We start from the raw sequence: 22315 nt of genomic DNA, 5'->3' as shown, positions 1-22315 counted from the left end.
ATGAGCAATCTCGCCTCCCTCCTTCTCCGATGGATGGGTCTCCTCCGCATAGGCGGTAGAGGAACTTGTGCCACTGTCATATACTCTCTCCATCCTAAAATAAGTGTTATTTTAGAAAATTGAAACAAATTACTCATCCTAAGAAATGGTGTTGTTACCCCTAATTATTTCTAGCAATTGTGATTGAAAACCGTGTTATTTATTTAGTTTTCTGGATCCTCAATAAATGCATATGCAGTGTAACTACTCTACTAAGTATTTGATTGGCTCTGCGTTTTTCTATACAATATTTTCATGGTACTTGGTATTGCTTTAATTAGATGCATCAAGCTAAAACAATAGTGTTTGTGGGATAAAATTTGAATGATAAAATAACATTTATTTGGAATGGAAGGAGTAAGTCTGATTGCAATTAGGCCCACATGACAGCGGCAAAACTACAAAGGATTTGTTTCCCCCTCCAACAGGTTTCATTCGACGCTTTCTCTACCGTCGATCCCATGAATCACCTTCGGTGCGCACAGTGGAGCCATATTCCACTATCCCCGCTTTAACAAACTCTTTGAGTTTCTATAGGCTCCAGGTATATCGACGGTTAAAAACATCTAGAATGCAAAGTCGCGATCATTTCAGTTTGGCAGTTCACATGGTTGTCATAGTTAAATCTAGATTTTAGACACCCACAGTTTAGGATGTGTGATTTTTTTATGGTTCGGATAAACTACGTTTTCGTTTTCAGAGGGCCTAAAATCCCAGAACAACAGTTCACATTTGAAAAATCGCTGAGCGCAGCTACCTACACCGTCTCTGCGTGACGGTGACTCCACAGCAAGTGTTGTTCTCCCCTTCGCCTAAAGATTTGATTGATGTAGCAAAAGCCGTAGAGAAACAGCTGAGCCTATTTAGCATGGCCGCTAAAGAAAAAAGATGCTGGTAGTGCCGCCACGTGGGGTATGTGAATGCGATGTCCAGCAACCTGCCCCAGAAGCTACCTGTGCCTGGCCCGTTGCCGGCACGGGCAGGATTCAGAAAACGGCAAAACGGCTACGACGAACCAACTTCTTCTATCTTTTGCGCATCGCCATACGCAGCACCTGCGTTGTGTCGCCATCCTCCTCCAACCAAAAGAATAGCACAGAAGGGACACATACTTTCGAAGAGCACGTAGCAAAGCATGTCTGAATTGAGCACAGGGGATCCCAGTGACATCGACTACTCTGACAATAATAATCTTAGTAGTAGTAGCTCGTAGTACACGCACCACATGAACTGGAACGCGCAGTACGCGTTCTGCAACCCTGGTTGCACAGCACAGTTCACCTAACTGTTGTTCTAGTAGCGTAGGCACAACAACAACAACAACACAAGCAGCACCCGTTTTTATTCTGAAGATCCTCTACTTCTAGGCTGAATCACCGATCCAGAAGCAGAAGCCACAACCACAGCCATTCTTATTCGGAAGAGCCCCATCCGGTGCCAGGCAGGCTGGATCGATCACTTGGTGGCAATGAACAGCCCCCACCTCTGCTCACCGGCAGAGCTCCGTTTCAGCTTCGCGTTCCAGCCGTTCACGATGTCGTCATAGTCCTCCTGCCAGCAGATGGAACGAAAGAAAATCAGAGGTGCGCAAATCAGGGATGGCATCTCGCGGGCGGAAGAATTAATAGGCTATGATGATGCATCACCTGGCTGAAGTCTGCCAGGAAAGCCTCTTTGTTCTTTTCAACCTCAGCTAGCTCCCTCCGCAGAACACTAAGGAACTGAACATAGAATACGGAAATGAGTGAAATATTGATGGCATAGTAAAGACAATGTTCAGATCATGTATCAAGCGTTCTCTCAACTTAAAGTAATAATAATAATAATAATAATAATAATAATAATAACAACAACAACAACAACAACAATAATAATAATAATAATACTAGTATTCAGCTCCTTCTATGCATTTTCAACTTCTACAAGTATTATACAAGAAAAGGATAAGGAACTGCTCAACAACAAGAGGACATTCAGAGAGGGAGATAACCTGTTCAGTGCGGTCTTCTGCGATGACATCATGAAAACCAGCATCCTCAAGCATCTGGGTTGTCATATAAATAGTCGTTAGAAGAGCTGTCCTTCTGATCCAAATCATCCAAAGCAACTAGACAGTTATTAGTACGATGGCTGTAACAGTAGAAACAAACCTGTCCATAAGCCTTCACATCGTGAAGGTCATAACCTCTCTGCTTAATGTACGCAGAAAATTCTTCTGATGGTTTCCCAGGATTCTTACAGTAGTCACTGATTAAGACTTTGCCACCGGGTTTCAGCCATTTGAAGAAGCTTCTGAACAAAGCAGGCTTGTCCTGTAGGAGTAAGAGTGGCATTTGTCAGGAATGTGAGTGCTAAGTTTGATATTCAGATGGTATCAACAATCTAAAGATCCTGATAGTATTTGTACAAATAAATAATAGATGCTTACAAGGGACAGCAATTAATTCTACAGAATGAAACATACTTGTATGTGAAGGATGGTGTCACGGCTGTAGATAACGTCAAAACTATTTTCTGGGTAATCCTTTGTGGTGCAATCAGCAACCTCAAACTCAACCGAGCACTTGCGTCCAATGGCACGTTCGATTGCAAACGAAACCATGTTAATGGAAAGATCAATACCAAGAACATGGACGTCGTAGTTCTCAGCCATATAAAAGTCGCCTCCTCCAATTCCACATCCAACATCAAGTACTTTCTGGCCAGGTTTAAGATCCAGCATACCCACGAACTCCTTAGTAGTCTCTGTTCATGAAACAAGTATGTTGAGTGATCTGTGTATAGTAAATGATTGACGAATTAACAGTAGGGTGAGGAAATTAGTGGCCTCACCGACTCCACCAGTGCTCACATAACCTTCACCAAAGATACGCTCATAACGTAGGATTCCACTAGTTTTGTATTGCACGTTGTCCAGGAATCTTTGAAAATCTCTGTCTTCTGTTGATTTTACCTTTTCCCATAACCAACATATCTGTTGATATTATGTACTTATGTATGTCAGTAATTTCAGTTTTAACCGCAACAACACAAGAGTTAACAAGCACATTCAACAACAGAAAGTACCTGGTTTTGATTCTTCTTGTTTTTGACATAAGCCCCAATACACTTACAGGTCACTAGAGAAAGTTCAAAAGAATTTCCAGTTTTATCATATGAATGGCCCTCTTTAAATACCTGTGTGTATATATATAAAAAAGTTAACTATTGGAAGACGCTAATAGATTATTCTGTATTAGTAATGACCAACTGAACATATATATGAAAGATAAACCCGCAGGCCACGGCATTGAATCACAAAATGTGCCCATGACAAATTAAAAAGGTGACTCTAATTTGCTCTGCTATATAGTTTTTTATACAGAACTAGAGATGTAACGCCAGAGCTGGTTTCAGTCGAAGAGTTAGGACAGGTAACGTAGGAAGGTGTACTGTAGACAGCATTTCACTCTTGAGTCTTGAAGTTGGAGACAGACTGGAAAAAGAGGGCTTGTAAAATTACCTTAGTATAAAACCTTGGTTCTCTGTAGTGTGTTGGGTTCACTTTCCTTTTCGAATCTCCAGATTGGTGAAAACATGATTCTCTAAAGAATATGTGGCCACCTGGCTTTAACCATTTTACCATTTTCCCCACAAGCTTCTCGACCTACAATATGAGATAGAATACTGTTAAAATTTTACAGTAAAAGAAAAGAGCTTTTCGCGTTTAGACCTTTTTGAAGGAAAAGAAAAGTTTAGACCACTTGAGTATGGATGTTATTTATTGAAGTGATTTCAGATGAAAGATGGAATAGATTACCGCAGATAGATATATTTCAAAAAAAAAAACACAAAAGAGAGAGGGAGCATACGGCATCAGCATTCATAAGTGTTTCCTGTTCTTACCTCCTCATCTGAAAGGTACATTAATAGCCAGTTCGAAAATATCAGATCAAAGGAGTTGTCTTGAATCTTCAAGTCGGGAGATGTTACATCAGCACACATGAAAGTTATGTTCTCGTTGTGTCCATTTATGCTTTCATTCTACAAGAAGAGAAAGAAGTGAATATTCATGAACTAGGCATAGGCTTGCAGATGTCAGCTGCCATGCATGAGAATTTCAAACGATAAAAACCCACCTTCTTAATCACACTTTCAATAAAATCCAGTGCTAGAACGTGCCCAGCTTCTTTTGCCAGATCTCCAGTAAAGCGCCCTATTCCAGCACCAAGCTCTAGAACTGATTTCCCTTTGTAAGATGGAAGCAACGACAGGATCTGCAGATCAGTAGTGAAAAATTAGCACTCTGAAGAAAATGAATCTGCATATAGTTTTAAAGAAGAAGAAGAGCAACAAACCATATATTAGATAAACCATGGTGATCGAAAAAGATGCGCAGTAACAATATGATTTTTCACTTATTATAATAGTATGTGGTCACAGCAAAAGCAAGCTCTAAATGACCACATATTATCATAATAAACTGACCTGGGAATCATTATAGGTAGTAACAAAATAAGGTGGGCAGTTAGAGGAGGACCAGAGCTGGCGAAGTTGGGCCAGCTAGATATTTTCAACACAAGTAGTAGGCCCCTTGCTTTCACTAGTTCCCACTGTAATATTATGACCTCATGAGCCTCCAAGGAAATTACTGTTTCCTAATTTATATTATCTAGTGTACTGCCCATTTCTGTTGAGCTCATATTAATATATTAGCAAGCAAGTTGACCTCCAAGGCGCCATCACAAACGTTCCTAGTACTGAAATCAGCAAGTTTTGTCAGCGGCTCGTTTGTCTTTGACGCAAGCAAGTCCCAGGCAGCACTCCACCGTAATTGGCTGGCTGTCAACTCTTGAGAAGTTTAGATTTGAAGCAGTGTTAAGCTGGTCTCTTCTGGCCATAATTGGCCTGTAGGAGAAACCGAATCACGGGCACTCAAAAAGCAAGCGTCAGCATCAGCCTCTCTACCTCAGGTACAGTGCTTTTTAAAATCTTTTCACGTTCTCATGATCGACATACGCCGGCATGCCTGTCCTGAAAGAAATTACCGTCCAGTTACGTCCCTCTCACCCTTTTTTTCCAGAAGTAAAAAGGCCATGCCATTGCAGCAGAGACCAATCATTTTTCTCTGTACCCAGAGATATGGCAAGATCCCAGTGCCAACAAGCCAATCATTCAGCAGCAACGGAAAGGAGAAGCGATACGAGAAGAAACAGAAGGAGGGAGGGAGGAAGAGAGGATCATGCAGCGCCGTACCTCGGGGCGCTCCTCCTTGTCGAGGTCGGCGGCGCGGGAGTCGAGCATCATGGACTCGACGGTGAGGTCCTTGGAGTGCTCCTCCCAGTAGCTCTTCTGCACCTTCCGCTCCACCTCACCGATCCCTGCACGACGCAGCAAGGCCATCAGACACCACCCCGAAAACCCAAAACCCCTCACCTGATCGCATCATACAGCCCCCCATCAGCCATTCCCTGCCCGTGTGGCCAGCCGCCCACCACCTGGAGAAACAGCAAGAGGATCTGCGATCCAAGGGTCCCGTCCGCTTACCATTCGCGACGGCCATCACGGGGGCGCGGCCGGCGTCCATCTCGACGATTCCTTGGGGTGTTTTCTCTGTTCTCTTTCGTTCTCTAGTTAGAAAGTTTTGGTCTTTTTTGTTTGTTGGCGTGAGCGTGGGCGTGGGGGGGTTCGTGCGTTTAGGCGCCCTCGACGGCGAGGCGGGAGCGGGAGAAGCCGCGGGAGCGGCGGTTGTGGGCGAGGCCCCGCTGCTGCATCAACCGAGAACCAGACCAGACCAGCCCCAGGCGCGCCCGGACCAGCGCGCGCGGCGGAGGGGGAGAGCAGAGGACAGGGAGCCCGGTCGGTCGCTCGCTCGCGTCGCGGCTCGCCACGCGGTTGGGAGTGTGGACCGGTGCCTGCCTGGTGGGGGTTCGGTGGTGGTGGAGCGGCGAGCTGGTCATGCGGAGGGGCAGGGCGGGGCTTTTATAGCTGCGTGGTCGCGCGGTGGCGAATCCCCGGGGAGATCTGGGTGGGGCAGGGCCGCGCCTCGGATCGGCTGCGCCCGTTGCAACAGCCGCGCACGGGGGTGCCTCGTCGCGCCCTGCGCCATGGGCCCTGGCCCCCTTGCCCTCTCGGTGATTGATCTCTGGAGCCTGGAGGAAGGCAGGCATGAGGCATCCTAGAGTGTAGCTCAGTGAACGGCCGAGGCTGCTGCCGTACTGCTACAGTTCTACGACATGGTCACAAGGCCTGTAGCAGCCGTGGACAAGTTGAGTTGATCCCACCACATGCATGCTCGTCACTTGTCAGAGAACCGTAAAAGTTTTTCCCCATCTCAGCCGCATTGTTTTTAGGAATCCTGAACACATTAGGGGGCGTGCGTTGCTTGTGTTTGGTTGGCGATGCTAGTGCCGCTTGTTTAAGTACTACTAGCTTTAAAAGTCCCCGGTCTTCCCAACGAAGAAAAATCCATCCTGTGAAAAGGCCACTTCAGTTTGTGGTGGACCCTTAAATGGCGACATTGTGTTAGGAAATGTGATGGCTATAATTTAGAGATGGTCTTAAATGCTGATGTAGGTTGCCATAAAATTAATGCAGTTAATACTTCACTGTATTTAATTAAATTACTTTTATTGAGGGGGTGTGGAAATAAAATTTTCTATCATATAGTAAATAATGGTTAGCAAATGTGTTGAACTCCATGTCCATGCGACATCAAGCGGTGATTTTGTTAATTCAAGGCATATCCGTCCAGTGTCGCGTAGGAGTGCCAGCTCCATGGAAAAGAAGATGAGGAGACCGCTTCATTTCTCAAATAAAAACTTTAGAAGCTGATGCAATGATTTCGTCCTAGATTCTTTTCTGCATCACACATGTGGAGCAGTTAGACCCCGTGACACGTGGTGCCGATCCGGTGGTTAGCCTTGGTGCTCCGTGGGGCAGGGGATGCTGTGTGGATGCCGCCTGACGTGGAGGTAAACAATTGGGTTGGTGGATACCCCTTGGTACCCTGGGCCCCTCTCTCGTCCTGTTGCTGTGCTGCACGATACCGCACTGACAAAATTGCGGATTTCCTCCTCACGAGAAATGCGGACTTTTTTGTTTGCTAGAAACCCAGAACCAGAAGGGCGCGTACGCAGAAAACCGTATGCGCCGGTGTTGCTCTCACCCTCGCGGCGAAAGGCCACGTCACTGTGCGTGAGGTTGACACAAACTTTTAGCGCCGTCCGGGCTGTTGAGCATCCATTTCCACCGTGCAGCTGTGCTGAAAATGACAGTATCTTCCTGGATACAAAGGCTCTTCACTTTGGTGAGGATGCACATGTACATCATAGCATATGATTATTCATTTACTTAATTATCCCATGGACTCGAAAGGGCCTATGAAATGAAAGAATCGGTCCTAAAATGGTATTGTTGAATGATGATGTATAAGTTTCTTCTACCAGTTCTCTCAAACATGGCAAACAAGATTTGCTTGGAACTCTGGCAACTTCGCTTCTGGATCCAGGCTTGAAGCATCCTCCAGATTTATCTCTTGTAACAAGTCACGGTTGTTGAGATTCCGATCAAACCCTAGGGGACTAGAAATCCAGAGGCAGTTACGTAGGTGGGGGCTAGCCGCTACAGAAACCTCCAAGGCCTTTCACGAGGCGAAAAGCCGGGTCACTGATTGAGGTTTTTACTGTTCGCCGCTTTTCCTCTGGCTCAAGAGACGACAATCGTGCTGTGGACATTGGCCAGATGTTGCTATTTGCTATGCAACATCAGCTTCGACAGAGCCATGGGGGAAAACGAAATGGTGAGTGATGACAACCATACACGTGCAGTAATGCTGATGATGATAAGACGAGATTGCCACAGGATAGCATCCACATAAAGAAAATTTCTGAAGAAAGGTTCCTGCCGAATTCAAACGGATGGAAACTTCCAGTAGAAAACCTGTTACCAGGCTCAATTAGATGAAGTACGCAGAGGTCACAACTCACGCCTCAAGTACTATAAGCATCAGAGGTCATAGCTATACAATAAAACACCTCTCAGAGGTCATAGCTATACAATAACACACCGCAATTCTAGGCTTGGAATATTCAACCGAGCACATGGTGGGCAACCACAAGGCATGTACGAGATTGGCAGTCAGTTGGTACACCCCTCTTTTGTTTTTTGTTATAATTATAACCACGTCCTACTGTTTATTGACATATACTTGGTGTTACACCGGTTACTAATTTCTTTACAACAAGGATCGGGTAACTCAGCAGCCCCGTGTGGTGAAGCCAACACATAATACAGGGGTCGCATACAAGAATGGCCAAGCAGAATGCATGATATAATCACACAAAAATCGCATTTGCTGGGGCACAAATTTGCTCATGTAACTATGGCCTACAGAAGTTGGGCGCCGCCGAATGGGTTATGTTGCTGATGCCCGTTGTTCGCCACTGGGAATGGCCCGAAGCCAGCATCCAGAAAAGGATTGTTTGTTGCAGGGACCATGCCCATCTGCGGTTGCATTGGTGGTCCGAAGGGATTCGGTTGCATCACCGTTGGGATCTGCTGATGCTGTTGAGACATGGCAGCCATTTGAACTGATGGTGGGGGTGCGACTTGGTTGGACATTGCAAAAGGATCATTTGTCATGAATGGATTAGGCGCTGCTGAACCATATAGCTGTTGCTGTTGTCTCTGCCTGTAAGCCCCGTCATCATAAAGGCTGTCCAAGATGAGCTTGTCGAATCCACCACCCTGTAAAGAGGAGTCCAGAAGTTTCTTTTGATCAAACACAGCTGGCATTGCCACAAATTGTACGAAATATCGTTGCTGTTATTCAATGCCTAGCCTGGTGACCTGAAACTATTTAGCACATTGCGTTCTAGCATAGCCATCAATTGGCTCAAGCTCAACTGCTCAAGGTACACTTATTGTTCACAGGTTATACATGATTAGCCATACATAGCACATGTGACTAATGTCATTCACATGACCAAGCAATTGTAAGAGCATTCTGATTGTCAAGAGTAATGCACTATTGGTGCAATGCAGAGTGTCATAAGACTTATGCATGTTTATCTTAACGAACCTACAGTGCAGAACCATCAGCCAAGAATCCATAACACGGATGGGAGTTTAACGGTCATATGATGTGATTGCTTAAAGACTATGCAAGGTCATGTATGATGTAGTATGGAGCCACATGATCCACCATATAACCTAGCACAGGACATAAGCTTCATCCAGTAAAAAAAATATGCCTATAGAAATGTTGCAACCAAGTTTTGACCAAAATGTATGAATTCACTAGCAGGATGGAACTTCATACTAAATAAAGCTGAAGATGTGAGTAATGTGCCCATATAGCAGTAGCAACCCTATATTCTGGTGTCACACAGCGCCATAACATGCAACTAAAACATAAACACCTCAGAAAAAAAAATGAATATCAAAGAAACCAACCAATTGACTACTAGAAGCAGATGAAGTTGTGTTGCTCGGAGCGGTAACAAGGGCGAGCTCCCATCCTGTTGGATCAAACCCCTTGTCTTGAAACGCAGTGCTACCAGTTGTTGAAGTACCCTCTAATAAAGATCCAAAATTAATTTACCACTTAATGACAGATCCTTCAAAGATGATTAGCATTCGCTAGGAATTCACTGATAAAAAATACCTGTTGGAACAATAGCCAAGGCAAGAGCATTGCTTTCCTCTATTGCTGATACAGCAGGGCTTGGATCATTTAAGCCCTATTGGCAAGTAAGACTTTAGGTTGTGGTAATAAGCACATAAGATTTAGATCATGGATATTAAAGCATTCTTTTACCCACCAGCAAATCACCAGTATCAGGCATCTCGGTCTTGGGAGGAGGTGAAACAACTTCGGTAACAGGTGGTACCGGATCAGGTTCTTCAACTGGTGCCTTTTCCTCTTCTACAGGAGCAGGCTCAGGAATTTCCTCCGACTCCTCAGGTTTGTACGTAAGAAGAAGCCTCTCAGGAAGTTCCTGATGGAAAAAAAAATGAAAATTGATGAGTTGACCTCATTTCCAGTACTCAGAAGAATACCTACTATGAGAAACAATCCACAGAATTTCAAACTGGCCAATACAAGGATGACTGTGAAATGATAATCATTATGTAATGGAAACATATGCAATCAATTAGTTGGTATGTAAAGTGATAATTTGGAACAGATAAATGAATTTATTGCCATTTAAAACAAAGAATATATCAGGAATGAAAAATGCTATATCTTGTGAAGAATCATGAGGTTTTAGCTACAGGAATTTGCTCAATGGAGTTTCTAGTGTTATATAACTTAAGCAGCCTCATTGATGAAAACAGAAAAAAAAATAGCTATGTGATTTCCCAATCGCATAACCAATAGATAACTGGAGTGCTAAACTACAAGAATAACAACAAAGCCTTTTAGTCTCAAGCAAGTTGGGGTAGGCTAGACTGCTAGAGATGATATCCATAAGAAACAAGAACAACAGAGCCTTTTAATCTCAAGCAAGTTCGATTAGGCTAAAAAACAATTGAGTATAAAAAAAAAGAAATGTTATATTAATCATGTCACCCAAGTGCTAACCAGGGGTTCTCGAACTGGAACCATACGCGGAGCCTCCTTCACATACTCCTCCATAGTTGCAAGAAATGTTTGTGGTGGCTGCGGAAAATTTCTTACATAAGATGTCACAAAATAATCCAGTGTAAATAGTCAAAATAGACAGTCAATACAACTCACCTCCCTCAGAGTGGGAAACTGAAAATTCCTCGCAAGCTCCAAACCCCGGCAATTCTCATAGAACTCTGATAGATTCCCAGCCTGAAATGTGCCAAATAACCCAGATATATAAGAACAAGGAAAGCACATGGTGTTTTGTTTTTCTAGAATCTAGATTACTTCAATTATCATATTCTGAACTCTGGAGTTACCTGCTGACCAGCCCTTCTGTAGATTTCAAGAGCTTTATGTGCTTCATGTCTTGGCATCTCAAAAAACTAGACAAAACAAAAACTAACATAAGTGCACATTGTCAGCTACACACAGTATATTTTCATGTGAAAACTACCAGTTACCTTATCAACAAGGTTGATAATTCCATCATTTATCGCACAATAAATTTTGAAGCTTTCTTTTAGCACCTGTGCAATATAGTCACAATCTGAGGTCAAACCAACTATTATGGCATAGTACTCAGGTAAACATGGGGCACATTATTATTTCTTTATTTAGCAAATTGATGAGCCTTCAGAAGGGAAAAAAAACAGGTGTATACTTTAACATACATAAGGCAGATTACTTTCACAACTAGATCAACCTAGGAGGAACTAGGTGGCTCTTTATTAAGAAGATAATAGGAACCCAAATTCACCTTGATTATGACTTGAACCCGAGTGGTCTAGGTGTATATCCACACCATCAACCAACTGAACTAGGCTCAGCTTCCTGAGGCAGATTATTTTCACACGGACGAGAATTATAGCATGAACCAACTGAACTAGGCTCAGCTTCCTGAGGCAGATTATTTTCAAATGGACGAGAATTATAGTATAGGGCCTAATAGTATGGTTCATGGATATTTCAGAAACAATTAAACATGGAGCACTGAAGTAACCAAATATTTATTGGAAGCAATCAAATATAAGTCATTTCTGGAAATATTCTGTTATTGTACAGGATATGCATCACGCAGATACAACAAGAATATTAAACATCATGTAATTGTGTTTAGAAACATCTGGCAGGGTGTCATAGAGGCAAACTACAGATTATAGCAGAAGCAACACAGAATCGTTCTATTTTCAGTTTTCCACCAATATTATTTGGATAAGTTAATGAGCCAAGACACATATGAGTTTATAAAATTAGAATTCTAAACCAAATCAAACCAAAGAACACAGCTTACCAAAGCTAGAGCATATTGCACCAAGTAGTTGTTATTTGCAGCTCCTTCAGGCTACAGAAACAGAAACAAACAAAAATAAGTTGTTAAGCTATTTTAAGTAAAAAAAAGAAGAAATAAAAAAGAAATAAGTTACAAGAGATAATCACCCGGCATCCCACAAGTCGGTATAATAACTGCTGCAACGCTGGCAGTTGCTCCAATAGATCCTGTGAATCCAACTCTCTAGTTCTACTGTGTCCCTATGGCAAAACGAATCAGTTGAAGAATTAACTAGTGAGCTGGAATTGGTACTGAAACTAAAAACTAAAAACTGTTGCAATCCTCGAAATATAATCATTTGCAGGCTTGCAGTGCATCACTACCACACTGAGATGCAATGTTCCTAACCTTTTCAGGACCTTGACCCTGTTTGGACAAACGCTCAGCTTCGACATCATACTTCAGAACTCTGAAGCATTCCAACCTTTCCTCCAAAAACAACCCATATGTGCGAACCCAAGCAGAACAATCCCAAGCTGCACGATTACTTAGCATATGAAATACGGAAATCAGGAAGAACTAGGCAGGACAGGGATAGCTTTCTACTACAAGAAGAAATACCAACCAATTGGGCTGGAATCATCCTTAAAGTTTGAAAGTTGTAGAATCCGTCCCCTTTGTGTAAAGTTAAGAAGCTCTTCTCGAAATGTAGGATCGCCCTCGCGAAGAAGTCTATGGATCACTACAAGTGTTTTCAAAGCAACCTACATGTCCAAAAGAGATGTAAAGAAAATTAACCACCACAATATGAAACCAGAAAAGGAATTTTGGAAAAAAATTTCTCATGACTAACATTTAGCTTTCTAATAATTCAGGAAGACTCATACTGCATTGCAAACACACATTATCAAACTGAAGAATGGAATTGTAGAGTTAAATGGATAGCTTTGGACAACCATAAGTTTATACCTAACAAATTATTCATTCACATGTTCAAATCCAACTCACCTCAGCAAGATGGTACGCTAGAAAATAACCTAGAAAGGAAATAACAGTTACCACCAACCAAGAACCAAGCACTTTCAAATCCAAATTTCCTCAGAAAGATAATAAACTAAAAATGAACCTTCAATGGAAATACTAGTTACTACAAATTGACAACCAAGCATTTCAAGCAAGTACAACAAACAAATTGGTAAGCAATGACCAAAAGGATTAATGCACAACAGAATGCAACTATTAGAACTTCCTTCAAAGCTCCAGTTGACATAATCCAGAAAACTACAACCAGCCTAGGATACATTCAAGCTCTACATTTCCAACTGAAAATAAGCATAGCAACTTCTCTGCACACTAGTAAGCATTCGAGAAATTATAAGAACCAGTGCAGGTCACATTTTGAGTCACAAGTTTTTCATATGCAAGTCAACAAGTCATAAAAGGGATTAACTTAACTAAAACATCAATTTTGCATCAGCCAGATGATTAACAAGCAGCAAATGGTCTGGCATAATGTTATTTGAATCAAAGCAATTGTGTATGCTTTACCCAACCCAATGTTCAGTGTGTTATTTGAATCAAGGTAGCTGCTCATGCTTATAGACAACTCGACAGAAATTCCACATCTCATTTGAGAATATATCATTCAACGTCCAACTGAAATCTCCTTAGAAGATTGACATGCTAATGTTTAGTATGTTGCAAAAAAAAAGGAACTAAAAGAGCATCCAAAACAACAAGTTCCAGAAATGAGAGGAACAATGAAAAAATAACACCAACTAAAATAACATCCAAAACAACAAATTCTATAGACAACAGGAACAATGAAAAAAAAGTCTCAAGTGAGCATACAACTTACAATCCAGTTGCGGGTCTTGGCAAGACGGCGGGCAAGAGCGTGGATGCAGTAGGCAACATCCGCCCGTGGCCTGGCGATGGATGTCGCCGCGACAACTTCTGCAACACCACCACACACAAATTATCCATCATCAAACACCGAATACAACCCAAAAGCACGCACGCCTCACACCCTTCCCTCATTCACAGCCTCCCCCACTTGGAGGCACGATCTAATTCCGACCTCCATAAACACTAAATTAGGCAGAAGCTTTAATACGCGGAAATACAGGGTATAATAATGAATCAACGCACTGCGCAGGTGGCGCTCCTTGGGCGGGCACTCCACGTGGTTAGTCGCCTTCACGATCGCCACATCCAGATCCTACAAAAGCGAGCAGGCACCAATCAAAACCCACAGATCCGAGGCTGCTCCCGCAAACCAAAACTCCACCGGCTCGCTTGAAACTAGGGTTTGGATGAACTGCCCAAACTTAGGTCGAAGAAAAATCCGGGGAAATCGGAAGGGGGAAGACACTGGATCGAGGGGCACCTTGAAGTCGGAGTTGAGGTTGGCGAGGCTGACGGTGGTGGTGTCCTTGATGGCGCCGTAGGCCTTGCGCCAGCTCTGCATCGACGCCATTTCTGCGCGGCCGCTTGTTCGTCCCCTCGCCGCTATCCCCTTCCTTCCTCGCTATATTTCTGGCCTCCTGGGGGACGTGTTTGATTCGGTTATTTTTTTTTTCTGGAAGTGGTTTTTTTTCTTCTCTGTGCTGGCGTGTCAAATTTCGCCGACGCGGGGAGCCGGGGAGTAAAAATGAACAAGGCGAGGCTTCTTTTTGCGAAGTTGCGTGCGAGAGCGGGTACGTCTGGAGTGACGACCCCTCTCGTGGTTTACGAGCGGAACTGCGGAAGGTTCGAGACTTGAACGAGGCAAAGATGCCTTGATTTTTCATTAAACCCCTCTGAACTAGCAGAAATGTATTGTATTTTATGCAGATTGATGTGGGACGTATTAGCGAATACGATTGAGCATGGGAGGCGCTAATGGAAATGTATGCTGTCTTTGACTTGTGCCAATGTCAACAATGCAGATAATTAGGAGTAAACCTGATGGTGGATTGCAAAATTTAGAATATTATGCATTCCCCTACAGATAGTTGCACACGTCACGACTAGAAATTTAAACACTATGTATAGTTTCCTTAGTATCAATATTTTATAGCACTCTACATGAACCAAAGTAGATTATATAACAAGACTATATATTAATTAGTGATTATGTCTGAGCTTTCTTACTGTTGCATTTTCCTACATAAACGAAGTCATATGCAAATAACTTGTAGCTTGTTGAGGCCTATGTTGTGGATTCCCTTTGTATTGCACAAAATATTTTTTCTCGATTGGCAAAATGTGATGACTGATGACATAGCATAACACTCCTTTATAAACTTTTTTTAAAAAAAACACAAATCTCACAGGAGAGTTACCAATTATATTAAAAAGAAGAACTAACCCATAGTGGGCGTTACAATCGAGCAACAACAACCTAGAGAGTGAGCAACAACAATAACCACAACACAATGAGCCTAGCGTATGTTATAGTGTTGTAATAGAAACACTTGGGCCTTAACTGTATTTATACTACAAACTAGTTTGGTGACATGTTTTTAGTAGAAATCTAATGCAAACATTAGCTGGCTATAAGGTGTTTTGCGGTAGACGTCCCTACGTTGTACATGGGCACGTTCCCTCGCTGACGAGAAATGTGTGACATAGTCTACTGTGTTCTTACTGCGACTAGATTTGTGACATACTTCTGGCATGGTATTTTTTTGTGAATAATACTTCTAAGAAATAGACGTATCTCAATTCACAGAAGTGAAGGGTCTGATGTGCAAACTAACTGGTATGTCTCGCATGGTTAGCTGGCCAGATACTCTTTCTACACGCCACAGGCCCACATAAACAACGTGAAGGCAGTCTCGTTCCGAAGCAGGGTCCCTGAAGAAATATAAAGAAACTGAATCAGGCGTCATGCCTCCTTGCCTTTCGGTTGCTCGCTTCGGTGTCAGGCACTCTGAACGGACGCCTTCCCGCGTCGGCCAACGAAACGATGCTGGGCTGTGGACCCATTCCGACCATACGTCCATACCACCGAAAAGAGAAAACGAACGGTTTCTAATGATGCTTCCTGGCCATGATTAACACAGTTGCTTCCAGTCTGAAAACTCTGAAATCCAATGAAAAGAACGAGATGCATCAAGGACATGATTAGTTTCCAGCCTTCCAATGTGATCATGGCACTGCGCTAAGTGAAGACAAAGGATGGCTGGAGAATTTGACACCACTGCCATTATTGATTTTCTGTTGTGTCCAATCATTGCCCGGATTTAGGTTTAAGCAGCCATGAATCTACGGCGGTTGCTAACTTGTGGCATCTGGTCTGACCTCCTTTTGGATCAGTACTTCTGCGGCGATAATCCTACCACATAAACTACCTACTAGTTTGGGCTTGAGTTGATTTATTCTGCTAAAACTTTTCAACGGCATGATCCAATTCCATTCTAATTTTAGAAAGGTAAAATGGAATTGAAATGATACAAGCAAATAACCTGCCCAAAAACACATTGGAAAGGGTTTTCTGAAACATTTTGCGTGAAGAGAGAAGGCACAGGCGCACACGTGATGGCATGCCGGTCTGGTGAAAACTCATTGCCTCTATGCATCTGTAGCTGCATACAGGATACAGTAGCAGGCTAGTTGCTAGCAGCAGTACTCCTGCGTTCCTAGTAGTACCTGTGTCTTGGATTGTTTGCCGAAGATGGCAGGCATCTGGCCCCCGTGTTGCCATGCCATGTCGACATGTTCTGGAATCTGGACCAGGCCTTGTCCAGCTGTGCGTTCTTGCCCTTGGGCGGATACAAACCTTCGAGGGTGGCCGCCCCAGCCCTGTGTCCTTTCTGGCCGTGGTGCTTTGAGCTGTTCCCTTTCCCTTCCACGCTGCTCTCTGGTGGGCTTTTGCTTGATTTTACTTGACCATTCTGATGGGTTTTTGTTTGGTGACAGAGATTAAAGTTCAGTTCTTGGCGCATCAAAATCTTCGGACGCTAATTAAAAAAATTAAATATAGGTAATTATAAAAACTAATTACAGCTGAAGACTAATTCGCGAGACGAATCTATTAGCGCATGTTTACTGTAGCATCATATTATCAAATTATGAACTAATTAGATTTAATACATTTTTCTCGCAAATTAGTCTCCATCTATACAATTAGTTTTATAATCGGTCTACGTTTAATACTTCCAATCAGTGACGAACATTCTACTATCCAAACACCCCTTATTCTTAAACCTCCTTCTCTCTCTCAATTCAGGCAGCACACTCGATACGGGGAGGAAAATGGTCAAGATGGGGTCCTCCGTTCTCAGTTCCACACGGCCACAGGCCTTTAATGTGATCCAACGGAAAACTACCACCTGGGCAAGGCCACAGTACTCAGAATCTCGGATAAATGCAGTTCACAGCCATGCCAGCCACAGTCGTTGGCACCTTTGAGCAAAATGGCCAAGAGGAGGATCGTGGTCCATGCAGGAGTAGGACCACTTCGGGTAAATGCAACAACAGAGAGGGGCCAACATGGCACTCCCAAGTCTGCAACTGCGTCATAAACTACGTTCACTGTTCATCAGCATTGGCTGCAGTTGAAAAGACTGCATTGCCAATCATGGCGCCACGGCACAAGTGACCTGTCGTGGAATCTTGCACACCACATGACGAAGACTCTTTTCACTCTTCCAGTGCAGAAAGCTACGACAACCCCAATCACACGATAATCAGGCGACCAGTCGAGTACTTGTGATGAACTTGTGACAAGGATCTCAAAAAATTATATGATGCTTCATTGCAAGCGCAAAATATTTACATCTATACATCGTGTTACTTCAGTCTTTCAGACAAATTGTACTCACCAGTCTCCAGCATGTACGAAGTAAGCAGTATTGTATATTGTACCATGACCAGTGGTCCAGTGCTAATGGGCGACGTTTTATACGGAAGAATAGGGCAATGTACAGGTGCGCCAGCCTACTACTCCCTCGGTATCCACCGGCTCCACCAGATGCTTTTGCGCTGGCTGGTGAGCTCGTCCATGCTCTCTTTGATCGTTGTCACGATCTTCCTCTGCACGCGCAGCACGGAGGCCAGCACGTTCCGCTGGGCGCTGCCTTTCTTTGGCTTTATTTCCTACACGAAAAGAGAGAAACACACACACAAGTGGTGAGTCTATGGTGTTCTCCTGACAGATCATATGTTTGTTTATACCTGGAGTCAGCATTCAGATAACGAAATGAAACCCGGCCTTCTAAGTTCTAACTGCTGCAACAAGTCAACAACTCCTAGTATTTCAAACCTTTGTGTGCTCTACGTAAGACTAGTGATTTCAAATGAAAAGCTCGTTTTAACTCCAGTACGTATGGAAAATGAAGTGCTGAGTTGAACTCCCCCACAGTTTGCCCTTTAAAAAAACTCCAGTACATATTTCAAATCAATCTTTGTGTGTTCTACGTACTGGTTAATTATGCTACCATACTGCATCAAAAAGGTACAAAGGTAAGGCAACCATACATACCCTAAGCTCTTGAAGCTGTGCTTCTGTAAAGCCTCCCACATCTTCAGTTCCTGACCTTGCCATGAGGCCGATAACCCATCGAGCTGCTTCACTGTAGTCCTTCTGGGTTGCCCGGAACAGTTGCAGCTGTACGTTTTGCATGACAGAGAGGCCAAGAAGCCCTTCACGGTTGAAGTATGGGTGTGCCAATGCGGCCTTAGCACTAATCCTTTGCCGCGCTTTGTACCGGACCATCGACGTGAGGAGTTCCCATCCAATGCCATTGTCTAGATCCATGATCTCAAAGCCCCTCCGAAGCTCAGTGGACGCTCGTGGCTCCACCAGATTCCTCCAAGCTTCTAAGTCGTAATCGCACCTCTTCAGTTGGCGGTTGAATTGTATAAGGCTGCTGTCAGTTCGTAAAGAAGGAAATGCCTGCAAAAGAATGTTGGATTAAAAAGATTAACAACTACAAGATGTTTTATGAAATTCCACAGAAAGATGCTGTAATGATATCTTAGACCGGGAAGAGGCAAAACGAAAGAAGAGTGTGGAGATGTAGCCAGCTGCTGAGCATATTCCATGTATATTAAAAAAACGTGGGGAAATTGTAGGCTGGTGGAGCTTGAAAAGGAGGTTGAATGAAGAGAAGAAAACACACTTAAATGTAATAGGACAATGTCATATGACCATATGTTAGGTCAGGACAAAAAGTAACTCCAATGTCAATAAAATATAACTCTGATCTCATACGTTAATAAATACAAGTGTGTTCATAACAATCAGATGAGCACATGCCACCATCTTGTATTTCAGTACTAATTAACACGATCATTGTAGCAAGCAAGTGCTAGTTAAATACTGGATGGTGTTTTGACAAGAGACAGAGTAGAAGAGTCTATCCAAGCAGCAGTGTAGTGTACATGGAAGATTAGCATTATGAGGTTCAAACCAACGAACAAGAAGAATCACAGTAGTCTGAGATTGGAAAAAAGGACAGCTTTAGATCGTCTCATGTTTCCTAGTTGTGTGCTCTAAGATGTACCTGCGTGTAGCATGCCATGTAAACTTGTACTAATTTTTAATACATATACCTACAAGTATATGCTAATATGTTTGTTCACTGTAATTACTTACCATCTGTAAGAATATGAGACCCAAGCTATATATGTCAAATCTGTCAGGAAGATTCAGCTGTAAAAGATAAATATTACTGCATCAGCTCAAAGCAGTTATGTTGGTTGGATCAATTTCTCAGAGGACTGAAATGAAAAAAAAAATCAGTTTGAAGTATACCTGCCACAGGACTGGAGACAAAGTTGTTGCAACTGGAACAGAAGGAGCGGACGGTGTTTGTGTGCTCATGATATATTGCTCTGGTGCAGCATACCTGCCAAGTATTGGTAAAGCTTCAACAACCTTTCGAGTGAAACCATTAGCACAAACAGCTTTGCCAGGTGAAATGTTTGACTACCAGAAAAATTCATAATAATGAAGATAGTTGCAAGTACCTTGGATCCAAAAGGAACTCTTTGGGAATGTAGTTGATGCCTACTCTTAAGTCAGCTGCTGCTCCAAGATCGATAATTTTGAAGGTTCTCGATCCTACCAGAGCCAAAAAAAGGGAGGAAAATCAGAGCAGATATTTTGCCATGAAATTAAAAGCAAATTGAGGTTCTGTTATCACCCTCTGAAAATATCACATTTTGAGGTTTTATGTCTCTGTGAACAATCCCCGTCGAATGAAGTCCATCAAGAGCAAATAAGAGTTGTCTCATTACTGTTTGAATGATCTTATTCTCTCTTGCTATTCCCTTTGGCAAGTCCTGGACATCACCAAGAATCTTCGTCTCCACCTGATTGACAAAAAAAAATCACATCTATTAAGTAGATAATGGCTACTCCATGCTACTGTAAATTTATTATGGCTTACGTTGACTCAAAAGCTGAAAAATCACATGACAGATTTAATTCGTCGTGTCAACAACAGATGAGTATAAAATGCTACAATCTACCATGCTATGAGAATGTTGACTTAACAAAAGGAAGACATGTCTGGCTATTCTCTCTATCTGTTGATCCTAATAAACTAAAGTTCATATTTATCTCACTAAACTAGCATAATTCCAAACAAATACAACTGATCAACACATAAAGTTGACTGGAACTGGTTAATCAACTTGATCATTCTAGTTCGGCTCAGCAAGCCAACGCAGCGCAAGAAAGTACAGCTGAGAAGATCTCACTTAGCACCAAACTGGTGAATGGTGACCATCAGTTAAATTAACTGCAGATCATTCAAAGAAGCAAATATCGTGACAAACCTGAGAAAAACTGCTTCAACTAGAGTTTATGTAACCAAGCATACTTAAGACACTATCTTTCAAGCCAGATGGCAGAACTTACATTGTAAGGGAATTCCTTGCTTTGCATGAGATCATAAAGTGTATCCTCGCCTTCAAAACGCCAAATAAGCCAATATTCTTCAGCCCCCTTCCCTTTCGCTTTGCTCTAAAAGGCAACATGCAACCAGTTACAGGAATCAGTCAAATTCTATTAAAGAAAGTCAAAGCCGTCTTTGGACATATCTTGTGTTAAGAAAAGAGAAGAGACTGGGTGAACCCCAAATAAAAAACTGCAACACAAGAATCTAATTGAGTCAGTAAGTATACCTCGCGAAATCCATAAAGAAAATCCGCGCAACTACTAGCGCAAGCCCTCCTGACACGCTCATTCATCCAAATCTCAACTGCACCATACTCTGTTGCCTTCTTCACAACCACATCCCCTTGCTTCAAGATGAACAAAATAAGGTTTTAGATATCCATTGGTGACAGCTTTGTTTCACAAACTTTCCAGGTTTTAGATATCCTGAAATCTTCAGTCCAACATTGTCAGTTTGTAAACTCTGCGAGTGATTCACATATAACAACCACTACAGCAGTGCACAGTTTGCTCCAGTGGCCACAATATTGAACGTATACCCACGAAAGAATTTCACTTCCCTCAGGAGCACAATTCACTGATAATTTTCCCCTTTTTTGTGATGTTAAACCCCGCACGCACACTGAACATGCCCAGGTTCTAAGCATTTCAATACCCTGCTACTCCACTTTGTCGACCAAGCCTATGAGCAAGTATCGATTGGCAACCAGAACCTACAGAATTGAAGCCTTTACATGCGGATGCAACATTAGCGTTTACCTTCTCCGCGGCTTCGGGGTTCGCGAGTGACGCCTTGCACACAACCCCGAACGCGCCCTCCCCAAGCTTTTTCCCGAGCACGAAGTCGTCCTGCCCGAGCATCAAGTCAGCACAAATGGCGCCTGCACAGGACTTAGGTTTCGGAACTAAAGCGCGAACACACCTTGCGAAAGGTAGGGCGGAAGAGGCGCTCGGCGAAGGCGAGCACGAACATGTCGAAGAACCCCGGCGCCACGCCGGGTGTGGCCCAGAGGTACGACACGGCGGCGAGAGCGAGCGCGACGCCGGGGGCCGTGATGGTGAGCCCGTCGTTGTGGGGCAGCGTGCTGCGGTAGATGACGTCGCCGCACTGCATGACGGTGCAGGGGAGCCCCACGCCCACCGCCTCCACCAGCTGCCGCCCCAGCGCCGTCGCGACGCCGCCGAGCTCCGCCTTCACCGGCCGGAACGACGCGGCTGCGGGGCTCGCCGGCCGCCGGCGCCGGCGCCGGAGGAGCGTGTCGTGGCCGGGGAGGAAAGAGGTGGAGAGGCCAAGGCCACTAGTAGCGGCCATTTCGGATTTTTCTTTTTTTTTCGCGGTTCGAAAACGCGGCTCGTGCTATTTATTCCTCCCGAGAGTTTGAATTATCGTCCGCGAGATAATTCAAGCGTCCTGGGATGGATGAGTTCGACGCGTGGCATCAGGCCCACTTGCCGGTGGCTAAATATGCGTGTGGCCCGGCGCGCGGGCTCCTTATTCTAAAAAAAAAGCTAGATT

The 22315-nt window shown here is 43.5% G+C and overlaps 3 protein-coding genes across 3 annotated transcripts; all 3 read right to left on the bottom strand.

Moving 5' to 3' along the window:
• Positions 1-1165: 1165 nt before the first annotated feature.
• Positions 1166-5987, bottom strand: LOC112885726 (phosphomethylethanolamine N-methyltransferase-like). The gene is made up of 12 exons (XM_025951354.1): positions 5566-5987; positions 5275-5399; positions 4158-4295; positions 3925-4062; positions 3542-3685; positions 3106-3216; positions 2872-3013; positions 2504-2784; positions 2190-2351; positions 2030-2083; positions 1686-1760; positions 1166-1590 (listed from the first exon to the last, which is right to left on the bottom strand). Exons 1-12 carry the CDS (start codon positions 5603-5605, stop codon positions 1495-1497), a joined length of 1506 nt encoding a protein of 501 aa, XP_025807139.1. The 5' UTR covers positions 5606-5987; the 3' UTR covers positions 1166-1494.
• A 2080-nt stretch (positions 5988-8067) lies between these two features.
• On the bottom strand, positions 8068-14538 carry LOC112885988 (putative clathrin assembly protein At2g01600). The gene is made up of 15 exons (XM_025951716.1): positions 14296-14538; positions 14058-14127; positions 13765-13862; positions 12532-12670; positions 12315-12442; positions 12074-12166; positions 11928-11978; positions 11098-11163; positions 10954-11019; positions 10763-10843; positions 10607-10684; positions 9843-10019; positions 9686-9761; positions 9475-9596; positions 8068-8766 (listed from the first exon to the last, which is right to left on the bottom strand). The coding sequence occupies exons 1-15, from the start codon at positions 14383-14385 to the stop codon at positions 8407-8409; spliced, it is 1695 nt and encodes a 564-aa protein (XP_025807501.1). The 5' UTR covers positions 14386-14538; the 3' UTR covers positions 8068-8406.
• Positions 14539-17622: 3084 nt separating this feature from the next.
• On the bottom strand, positions 17623-22138 carry LOC112885833 (serine/threonine-protein kinase STN7, chloroplastic). Its single transcript, XM_025951499.1, has 10 exons — positions 21722-22138; positions 21559-21648; positions 21027-21146; positions 20761-20865; positions 20042-20210; positions 19866-19959; positions 19651-19744; positions 19492-19548; positions 18376-18789; positions 17623-17990 (listed from the first exon to the last, which is right to left on the bottom strand). The coding sequence occupies exons 1-10, from the start codon at positions 22109-22111 to the stop codon at positions 17835-17837; spliced, it is 1689 nt and encodes a 562-aa protein (XP_025807284.1). The 5' UTR covers positions 22112-22138; the 3' UTR covers positions 17623-17834.
• Positions 22139-22315: the final 177 nt, after the last annotated feature.

The sequence above is a fragment of the Panicum hallii genome, chromosome 3 (assembly GCF_002211085.1).
Source record: "Panicum hallii strain FIL2 chromosome 3, PHallii_v3.1, whole genome shotgun sequence".
Lineage (NCBI taxonomy): Eukaryota > Viridiplantae > Streptophyta > Magnoliopsida > Poales > Poaceae > Panicum > Panicum hallii.
This window is presented reverse-complemented; position numbering and strand designations above follow the sequence as displayed.

Coding starts and splice junctions, on each gene's coding strand:
- LOC112885833 (XM_025951499.1), bottom strand. CDS start 22,111: ATGGCCGCTACTAGTGGCCTTGGCCTCTCCACCTCTTTCCTCCCCGGC. Junction 20,866..21,026: donor TTCTTTATGGATTTCGCGAG/GTATACTTACTG, acceptor GTTGCCTTTTAG/AGCAAAGCGAAAGGGAAGGG. Junction 20,211..20,760: donor GCAAGGAATTCCCTTACAAT/GTAAGTTCTGCC, acceptor TTTGTCAATCAG/GTGGAGACGAAGATTCTTGG.
- LOC112885726 (XM_025951354.1), bottom strand. CDS start 5,605: ATGGACGCCGGCCGCGCCCCCGTGATGGCCGTCGCGAATG. Junction 5,400..5,565: donor CGTGATGGCCGTCGCGAATG/GTAAGCGGACGG, acceptor TGCGTCGTGCAG/GGATCGGTGAGGTGGAGCGG. Junction 3,217..3,541: donor AACCAAGGTTTTATACTAAG/GTAATTTTACAA, acceptor ATATACACACAG/GTATTTAAAGAGGGCCATTC.
- LOC112885988 (XM_025951716.1), bottom strand. CDS start 14,385: ATGGCGTCGATGCAGAGCTGGCGCAAGGCCTACGGCGCCATCAAGGAC. Junction 10,844..10,953: donor ACAGAAGGGCTGGTCAGCAG/GTAACTCCAGAG, acceptor GGCACATTTCAG/GCTGGGAATCTATCAGAGTT. Junction 9,762..9,842: donor CTGATACTGGTGATTTGCTG/GTGGGTAAAAGA, acceptor ACTTGCCAATAG/GGCTTAAATGATCCAAGCCC.